Source organism: Aptenodytes forsteri, unplaced genomic scaffold, assembly GCF_000699145.1.
Source record: "Aptenodytes forsteri isolate BGI_AS27 unplaced genomic scaffold, ASM69914v1 Scaffold217, whole genome shotgun sequence".
Lineage (NCBI taxonomy): Eukaryota > Metazoa > Chordata > Aves > Sphenisciformes > Spheniscidae > Aptenodytes > Aptenodytes forsteri.
The window spans coordinates 5,918,196-5,928,608 of NW_008796222.1; the positions used below are offsets into that span (position 1 = coordinate 5,918,196).

The window sequence follows — 10,413 nt, forward strand, 5'->3', positions numbered from 1 at the left end:
TTTTTTTTTTTTTTTTTTAAATCTGGAAAGCAAGGCACTATCACCTCAGAAAAATCAGCGTCTGAAAGCCTAGGTGATTCACTTTGGGAGATTCTGGATAACTGTCATGCTCCAAATCAGCCAGAGTTGAGTTCAGCAGGGGTCTTCAGTGTCACTAATCTTGCAATACTATGAAATGTTAATAATGTGCTGGAGGAAAAAAAAAGTCAACTGTTAACATTGTGCCTATGCTGCATTGGGCCATTTGTCCCTGTCCCCCCCTCCCCCTCCAATAAAAGATAGTTACTGGAAGTGACAGAGTACTGTTGCATTCGCTGCTAAGGAGGCTTTGTTCAGAAAGAGGGAAAAGTCCGTGACTATCAATAGCTAGTGTTGAGAAGTTTAGTGTTTGTATTGCTGGGCCATCCTACTGATGATGTGTAGCTTTTCAGGGATGTTGGACCTGAAGTGTGCTCTCACTGCGAGCTGCTGTCTGATAATAGTTTAACATTTAACCTGTTCAATTTGGCTGTAGTCTTCCCCATTGTAGCTTTATTAGTGGCAAAGAACTGCTCTGTAAACTGGATCAGTTTCTGTCTGTCTTGGTGATGAGCTAAAGGGAAGAAATGGGAATGTGTGGCAAGCAGGGATCTTTAAGTTTTGAGCTGATCATCAAAACAGAAATGGATGGATTCAGGGTTTAACAACTCGATTTTTTTGCAAAGAGTTTTTTCTTTTAATATGTATGTTGTCCAGGAAGCCTGGTAAGATAGACTACTACAGTTCCTGCCTTGTCACCTGATGGAACTGAGAATAATCTGCAAGTTCATTTTTTTTTGTTTAAAAAGTCTCAATTTCTTCAAGGGTACCTATAAGCGGCCTCTGTTTGATTTCTTCTCTTCCTTTTGCTGCAGCTAGTTCTTCATCCTATGTTCGGAGCAAAGAATACGGTTTTAAAAACCTTCTTAAATCCAAATCTTCTGTACGGCACCAAAAACATGCATATCACCTTGCTCTTCTCGGTTTTCTTGCTTGTTTTTGCTCAACTATTTTTACCGGGCTAAACTGATCAGTTATGTTTTGTCCTTTTGTCTTAAATCTTTGAACTAAAAAAATCAAGTGTACTTACTGCAAATTTAGTCTTGGTGTACGATTCCTACACGCCAAAATGATTTTATGGGAGAATGGGAATCAAGTAAGGTACTTTGCCTCTTTTCCCCCTCACAGATGTGAATAATGGTACAAAATAGCTCAGCAGACTTGTGTAGACTTTTTTCCATTATACCATCATGTGCTTCTATGTTTGTAATAAAGCATTTGTCATCTTTGCTCATAGGACATTGGTGCTGGAAAAGGCAAATACTATGCTGTCAACTTTCCAATGAGGGATGGTATAGATGATGAATCGTATGGACAGATATTCAAACCAGTAAGTACTTTTTTTTTTAAGCTCTCTGGAAAGATAATGGTTTCATTTTGTGGATTTATTTTCATAATGTGAATTAACAACTTGCTGTTTTATATTGATTATAGATTATATCCAAAGTAATGGAGATGTACCAGCCCAGTGCTGTGGTATTACAGTGTGGAGCGGATTCACTGTCTGGTGACAGGCTGGGATGCTTTAATCTTACTGTTAAAGGTAAGCAGAAAAGTATGTGTTTGTTGTCTGTAACTTTATTTAATAGAAACCTCTATCCTTCATACTATTTTTCAAGACACTTGCATGATGAGGACTGGAGTCACAAAGATTTTGTTCATTACTATGATTAATCACCTCTTTCTTTGCTATACAGGGATGGCCAAAAGAAACCCAGAAGTTGCCTCTTTCTTTCTGTCCATCTAAAAAAGTTAAGCAGCTTGGTTTTCCATGTTCTTCCTAGCCACTCAAGTGATTCCCTTTCTTCTATGCACAGGCTTTCTGTAGCTTTAAAGCAATGTTCTGGATTGACAGGATGACAACAGTCATCCTACTGCAACACTTACTATGATGGGCAAATAACAAAACTAGTCGTTCACTTAGTAGGACTACAGATACTAAACATCAAACACCTTGTTGGGCATAAAATAGGTATTACTGAAATGAGAATACTCACTGCACTGTTAAATTTATAGTGGTGTTTGTTATACTGAGCCTTAGGTTAACATTCATTTTTATTAACTTTTATAGAATTAATTTATTTTATTATTACTTACATTTCTACCCAAAAGCGTGATTCTCAAAATTGGGATGAGATGTTAATTTAGCAAACCTTATTGTATTATTAGCATATTATTATATTATTGCTATATTATTATTATTTATTTATTTAAGTGATAAAATGTTAAATGTATGTTGAACTTTTGCTAAGCCTTGAATCCAGCCTGTTTGAATCATTCATTTTCTGGGTTTTCTTGTTTTCTTAATGAGGCAATTAGAGTTTTGTAGGCAACAAAATGCAGTATAGTATCTGTCAGGTCTGCAGTGTTTCAGGGTTCTTTTCTTGATTTGCACCAGGTGGCAAAGCTACTTCAGTTGCCCATACAGCTCAGATTTTTTTCCATCTTACATATCTTGGAAATCAAGAGAGCTGCTGCCTCCTACAGATGCCTTTCAGTATGCTGTATCTCCCTGGAGTGTGTACTGTCTTGGCACCAGTTCGCTCTGTAAGCAAGACTTAGCAACCTCTAATACAGGTTCAAATTTAGAAGTAGAAAGGACCGAGTACTGATTTGCTGCTTTCCCTTTTTCCCCCTTTGCATTTGACTGAGGAATTGTCCCTAGATTTGTCACTGTGTATTGACATCAGTTACAAAAAGACAAAACACTAAACATCCTAAGAGCATTTCAGAACAGCAGCAATAGGCTGTTATGCAGTCTCTGAAGACTGGGGTGGATAATGTTTGATGTATCTTGTACATTTCTTATCTGTAGATCTTGATTACTTGTGAGGTTGTGCTTAGCTTTTGGGGGAGACAGTTCTGTTTTACGCAAATCAATTCAGTTCTCACTTGATAAGCGTGATTGCATATGTCTGATTAAATAGTTCATTCTATATTTTTCTGTTTAATAGATATTTGGTATATATTGTAAATTCTTTTTGTGTTTGACAGGTCATGCTAAATGTGTGGAAGTTGTAAAGACTTTTAACTTGCCATTGCTGATGTTAGGAGGAGGAGGATATACTATTCGTAATGTTGCTCGATGCTGGACATATGAAACTGCTGTTGCCTTAGATTGTGAAATTCCTAATGGTAAATATTAATACCCAAATTAATATTTTATTAAGAAATAATCATGGGAGGGTTTAAGTGAACAGATAGCAAATATTTGTACAGCTAACTGTAATGCATCAGTTTATTCTAAACTATGTAGAAAGCTATTGTTAGGATTTAGCCAATAAATTTTCAGTAGCTTATGCACTAAATGAACTTAAGCATTTGGGGCTTTTTTTATGCCTTAGCAAAAGCTTGAAATGATTGGATCATTTTTGGAAAATTCAAAACGTAAAACTTACTGAACCTTACTTGTAATTATTTTTAATATGAATGTCATCGGTATGATAGAATATATACTGTGTTTTGATTGTAACAGCGTAGACCTGTGTTAAGTTGGGCACCACGGACATGGTATTCACAAGAAACTAATGAGTATGCGAGTGTCCATTTTACATAGCAAAACATAACTGTTTTTTCATTGTATCTGTGACTTAAAAGTAACTGTGAAAGTATATTGACTTCTACACTTCCATTTAACTCAATTTTGACTATACAAGCTATCTTAAAAAAATTTAACATAAAAAAAGCAATAGTAGACTTCTTTCAAATAGTTGAATAGTGAAGTAATTTCTCTTAGGAAGATCCCCAAAGATCCTGCACTCCCTTTACTTCTGGCCAAATATACTTCTGGACATGGTCTCTGGAATGCCTTTTTTATAAAATTGGTATTTGGACTGGTTTGTTGCACATCAGTCACTGGCAGTTTTCACGTTGGACTGCAACTTTTGCTGATAACCTTTTGCTATTCATGTATCTCTTGATGGATTCATAGTGTTTCTGTCTGACTTCAGTGGAATGCTGTTGTCGGTGAGAAAAGAATATTTGGACAGTACCTTTCAAGATGTATATTTTCCATCTTGCATATCAATATATATGTATTCATTGTCAGCTAAAGCTTTTGAACAGACAGTAGTATTTCCTTACTTTGGGACTTTTTTCCCATTAGCATGTCCCATTCAATGGATATATATGCAGTTTTTTTGGATTTTTTTTTAACATTCCTCTCAACTTCGTGGGTCCCTCTCATCTTTAATCTGTTCCGCAAAAGAACAGTGCATTTCTAAATGTTGCAACAGCAAGTTAATCTTCCTGTCTTCTTTCTATCCACCTAATAAGATCGCTTATCCTGTAACAATCCATAAATGAAGGAAGAAAACACAGAGTTAGATTAGAACTGGATTTCAGTGTCTTATTTCTTAAGGGTTCTAGGTTTTTTAGATTTCTGTTACTTTATCTGGGAAGGTACAGTCATATTCAATATAAAATACTGCCATTTTCCTGGATATGAAGTTTTCATCGACTTCATTTTGGGGATTAGATGTTCCAGTCAGGGGACCATTATCTGTGGAAAAATACAAAAAGCGGGGGAAGGGGGAGGGAGGGAACGGACAGACATGGGTGTTACTGAACCACTGTACAGCGTGTACCATGGATATTGAACTAGCTGTGATCTTTAGCCTAATAATATGTATTATGTTTTACTGAAGGAATTTTTTTGAATGGCTCACTTAAACGTTTCAAACTGGACTAACTTTGAAAACAGCTATGAGAAATCATCAGTTGATCTTCTCTTTTCCGCAGAAGTAGCGTTTTTAATTATTTTGTCAAATTGGTTGCTTACGTTGTTCCAGTATGTTTTAACATGATTACAGTAGAACTTTCTCTTGCTTTTTGTATTTTGCCAACAAATTTAAGTTCACTTATTGAATACTTTAGAGGAAAAACACTGAACAGTTCAGGCAGTACTTAAGTATTATTGTTTACCTGAATGCTTCAGGTTTGGTAGTTCTAACTAAAATCCTGTCAAAACTACTGTTGTATTTAAAATGTTTAAAATCTTTTTTAGGTCAGAAAGTTGTCTTTTATGTTTTGGTTTATAGAGTTGCCATACAATGACTACTTTGAGTATTTCGGACCAGACTTCAAGCTTCATATTAGTCCTTCGAATATGACTAATCAGAATACACCAAAATATATGGAGAAGATCAAGTAAGTAGTGATTACCTTATCTATCAAGTAGGTCATGTGGATCACATTTCTCCAGAGATTTAATTGTTAGGCAGTTTTGAAAACTGTATGCCTTTCTTTGTTACACACTAAAAGTAAATATTGAATAGATTTGACACGTTTTTCATTTCTGTCAGAAGAGGTACTTTTTAAAAGTCTGTTCCTACAACAGTATGTATGCTTATGAAGTCCTGTGACTATAAATATGAAAATTTAAGACCCAGCTTGGATTTTTACTTTTTCCAGCAACTAAAGAGATGACTGTTTTACTTGGCTTCCCATTCTAATTTTGTAGAAAGTTTATCCCGTCAGGAAAGAAGCCGGTATGCTGTGTTGATTAGGATTTCTAATTCTCAGTTCTGTGTCTAAACGCGAACCGAGATTGTCATTCTTTGTAGCTGTCAGCTGTGAAAACAAAAATTCACATGTGAGCTCGAACATCCAAAACTGTGGAAAGATAGTGATATGTGTGCGGGCAATTGAGTGACTGTGGTTTGACAAATCCACAAGGTTTGAGAAGCGCTCATTGCCAAGGTATAGCGGGTATGTATTTTTAGCCTGTGCTGCTTCTGATACTTAGTTTATTCCTGCTCACATCCTGAAGGTTTGATTGTAAACAAATATTTTACTTCAGGGCTGGAGTAATGCGTACATACAATCAATTCTGTACTCAGCTGATAAGAGGTAAAATTGGTTAGCCTGAAGTACTCTTTGCTTACTGAGGCTTGTCCCTGTGCTGGGTTTAAAAGAATAAACCCCCACCCTTGCCCCAACTTTAACAGGCTGTTAACGGTGCACAGGAATTCTTTTGGTTACTAAAAATAGCTGAATAAAGATGTGAAACTAGCTGTATAAGTTTGCCAGTACTGCTATAACCTGTAAAACTGTCAAATTGCAAAATTCACCAAAGCAGATAAAATACTAATTTTTGAAGTGGTTGGTGTGGTGTATAGACTGTGATTGGTGTTCATAACACAAAAGTATAAATCACAATCAAATGAAAGGGGTTTAGTTTTTAATAATGTGTAAGGGGGAGAAGACCCACCTATTTTTCACTGATGTAATTCTACAAAATTTCTCTGTAGTAGTAGTGCTCCAGCTGGTGATCCACCAGGCTGCTTGCTGTATATTGTGTATTGTTGAACTTCCGTGGTGCGAGCAGGCAGCAAAACTTGCTTGGTCTTTAACAGATCACTGGGCACGGATTGTGTATGTTCTGTCGGCAGAGATGCAATCTCGCATCCTCTACTAGCACCCACAAGAAGAGCAATGACCCATCATTTCAGAGAATCCTCCTTCAGTTAGTTGTATGCTTTCACAGAGACCTAAGTTTAGGGGACTCCCTGGGTTGGCGAAGCTGGTTTGCCAGGTAATGTGATTTGAACATAGGCAGAGACTGTAAGGATTCCAAAAAAGCACCGGTTGCCATTTAGCTCTTCAAATGGGGCAGAATGATACTGAGATAGTTGTTATAAGTGCTAATATTTGACGCTTGCCACACCTTTCTACTTGGACTTCTTTGGAACAAAAGTTTTAAGTCCCAAGAGAAGTCCAGTGTCCTTCCTCTTCCTGCATGTGGTGCTTTGGAACGTGGGGTCCATCGCATCAGGTTGCTTAGACAGGAGAGAACTTCTCTCTGTTCTCCCTGAAACAGCCGATAAGGAATCTTACCCAGATGGATCGCTTTTGACCCTGAAGTCATTGCCGCACACAGTGTGGAAGTGTTCATGCTTTAAGTGTCTGGCTTTCTTTCTAAGAAACTAGAGGATAGTTTATTATCCTACTTGATACTCTAGCTTATTATAAACAGAGTAATACTGTCACTCAGTTCAGCCCAAGTGGGCAGTAGTTGTGCTGACCCTGTGGGGAACTGAAGACTGAAGTTGATTGTAGTAAGTGTTTAAAAAGTTCAAAGAAAATGATGTTCAAGTATGCTGTGGATACTGATGATCCGTTAGGGGTGGAGAGCTTTCTGAACTTGGCATGCTTTTTTTTTTTTTTTTAAATGAAACAGTGACTCTAAAGCAAAGCAGGTTAACTTTGAAAGCAGAGTTTTCAGAATTATATACAAAATCCAAGGAAATGCTACTTCTGTGTAGTAATAACTTTCCTCGTCTGTTACTTGCAGGCAACGCTTATTTGAAAACTTGCGCATGTTACCTCATGCACCTGGTGTACAGATGCAGGCCATTCCTGAAGATGCTGTTCATGAAGATAGTGGAGATGAGGATGGAGAAGATCCAGACAAACGCATTTCTAGTAAGAAATATCTTTTCATGATAGAGCATGTCCAGGTAGAGTCTTTTTAGATTTAATCGTTCAGAACCTTAGGCCTAGTAGTGCAGTATTGGAAGATTGGCAGTTCTGTTTCCTGAGTAAAAAATCTTGCCACTAATCTGCCAGTTTTGCTGTTCTTAAGGTGGCATCTCTGCAGAAATCTGAACCTGTTAAAGGGGTCTAAAGAAGTGCTGAAAGAACGTGGGTTTTGCATCTTATGAAACAGTCTGGCTATTTCAAATCTAAAATAGATGCTTCAGAAGTCTCAATGAATTGTAACTAAAGGAATACAGGACTTAGCTTCTGTCTTGCTATTCACAAAAAAACCCTGTTCCCCATTGATGTAAAGTGAGATACTGTATTTTCAAAAAAATTCTTTTATTTGGGTTTTTTTGTTGTTGTTGAGAGAGGTTTTCCATACTTGCAACACTGCCCTTCACTGTATTACCTTCGTATGGACAGTGAGTTGTTCTTCAGCTATAGCTAAGTTTCCTCCTACATTTAACCTTTTTTGATGGTGATTGGAGTAATTCTATAACCTCTTACTGGTGCACTGTCCATTTTATGAACTGCTGAAACCATAATGTTTTCTCCTGTGATTTAGTTTCCAGTATTTGAAATTCATTTGATACGTGTTAAAATACTCCCACCCTCCCCCTGTGTCTCTGTAAAGCTGTTTTCGGAAGTCGTTGTGAGAGTCCCAGAGTATCTTGAAAGATAGTATTTTTAGCCATAATTTAGTTCATCAGTATTAAATGATTATAGTATATTATTACTCATTCTTAATTTGATAGTTCTTTGTTATTAGACCTATTGTAGTTGACTTTATGCTCAATTAATTTCATAACTCTAAATCCTAGTTCGAGCGTCTGATAAGCGCATAGCCTGTGATGAAGAATTTTCAGATTCTGAGGATGAAGGGGAAGGTGGACGACGAAATGTTGCAGATCATAAGAAAGGAGCAAAGAAAGCCAGGATAGAGGAAGACAAAAAAGAGACGGAGGACAAAAAAGCAGGTAGGACTCTGGTGTGATTTCATCCTATGTTTTGGAGCTGCAAATGTCAGTTCTGCCAGGAGAAAGATGCGTTTTCTGTTAACAGTTAATTAGCTGTTGAGAGGATGATTTATTCTTTCCATCATATTTAAAGCATCTATTTTAAATTAATCAGTTTCAAGATACAGCTATTCACGCTAGAATAGTATTTTCAGCCAAGGGTTATTGTTGCTTCCCCACAAGCTTGAAATCTGAGAGCCAGGGATTTATATAGCTTAATGAAAATGGGGATAAAAAAGGCTCTTGCTTTAAATACGTTAGACGACGAGTTTGTTCCTGTTTGGTTTTTTGTGGGGTGAGCCAACTAGTTTTCTCTGAAACAGAAGTTGGATAGGGTTCTGGGGTAAGTGTAATTCCCAGGGCTCTTGACTTGTGCAAGAACAGACTACATCTTAGGGCTACAAGACTACCACATGGAGCTCAGGGGAAATCCAGGTCTCATTACTGCATACCGTCGTTACGGCCAGTCAAGAGAGGCTTGCCTTGAGGTATTTTGAATCACCTGGCATTGTGCCCACATCACTCCTTTGGATGGATGCATTTAACACTGTATGTTAATATGTAACCAGTGACTTCTTTTAAAAGCTGGTTCCCTCTGGCTAGGAGTATGTACAAAAAAATTATAACTTGGTCATGCTTTTTTCTTCTGAGGTCTTTCAAGGTTTTCTTGCATCTTTTGGTATATTTAAAATCTTGTTATTTTTCAGATGTTAAGGAGGAGGATAAATCCAAGGACAGCAGTGGTGAAAAGACAGATGCCAAAGGGTAAACCCTAATTAAGTAATAATGAATGTCACCTTTTTGAAGAGCGTTTATTAATTTAAAATACTATAAAGTGTTGATATCTGTAGAGACTTCAATTCCTCATAATACTAAATATTTCAGACTCATGACAGTAGTAATTCAAAATTGCATTTCTAAAACAGTTAATTGAAAAAATGAAACAACTTAATTTTATTTTTGCCTTTCTACAGAGCAAAATCAGAACAGCTCAGCAATCCTTGAACAAAAGATAGCCTCTCATCAGTTGCAGAACATAATACTAGCGTTGGAGAATACCTAAAAGAAGAGAAGTTTTCGTATTGAGAGAGACTGCTGATTTCATTTTGTACTATTTGGCATGGACCGTATTTATTTTCAAACGGCTTTGTTCTGGTTTTTGGCAAGTTGTATTGTGAGTTTTCTAATTATGAGGCAGAAATTCCTTTCTTCACCATGCTTTATGTAATAGTATTTAAAAATGGATGTGAGTTATTATGTTAAATGTCTAAACTGATCTATTAAAGTAATTTGCCTTTCCTGAGCTGATTTTACCTTTTTTGTAATTTTATCTTTATTAAAAAAAAAAAATTGTACTTGGTTGTCTTTTGTCCATCATTGAACCACAAAGAGGAAAAATTCCATGTAAATGAAGCAGACTTACATTTATCTATGAGTAGCCAGTGGATTTAAATGGACGGCTGGCGAACACACAAGTTGAACTGTGGTGCTTCCATCGACTCCACACATTGCAGTGGCTTCTGCGTGGGGTGCAAACAGATGTACTGGAATACGAGTACGTGAGATTCGAACAGGCTGAATAAATGGGTGAAGAGATGTTGGAATGAGGTGGTTGTATGAACTTGCGTTTTAATGTAAAGGTTTAAAACTCTGCAGTCACATGCCTTCTACTGTCCAAGAACCTCTTCCACCATCAGAATCTACCCAAAAGACTGATTCGTTTGCTGTTCATGAAATTTATATATGGTTGTCTTTCACTTCCTATCTTGCAAGCTTTGAAAGCTTGGATTTCATTTATAACCCATTCTGATTTTTTACAACTATGAGCAACATAAAA

At 36.8% G+C, this 10,413-nt stretch overlaps 1 protein-coding gene across 1 annotated transcript in view; it reads left to right on the forward strand.

Moving 5' to 3' along the window:
• HDAC2 (histone deacetylase 2) overlaps positions 1-9,926 on the forward strand; it is a 19,534-nt gene extending 9,608 nt beyond the window's left edge. Inside the window, exons 6-13 of the mRNA XM_009289142.2 lie at positions 1,316-1,408; positions 1,513-1,621; positions 3,073-3,213; positions 5,118-5,226; positions 7,373-7,503; positions 8,382-8,537; positions 9,284-9,341; positions 9,551-9,926. Of these exons, the coding sequence (XP_009287417.1) occupies positions 1,316-1,408; positions 1,513-1,621; positions 3,073-3,213; positions 5,118-5,226; positions 7,373-7,503; positions 8,382-8,537; positions 9,284-9,341; positions 9,551-9,581 (828 nt within the window). The 3' untranslated portion in view covers positions 9,582-9,926. The remainder of the gene's footprint in view (positions 1-1,315; positions 1,409-1,512; positions 1,622-3,072; positions 3,214-5,117; positions 5,227-7,372; positions 7,504-8,381; positions 8,538-9,283; positions 9,342-9,550) is intronic.
• Positions 9,927-10,413: the final 487 nt, after the last annotated feature.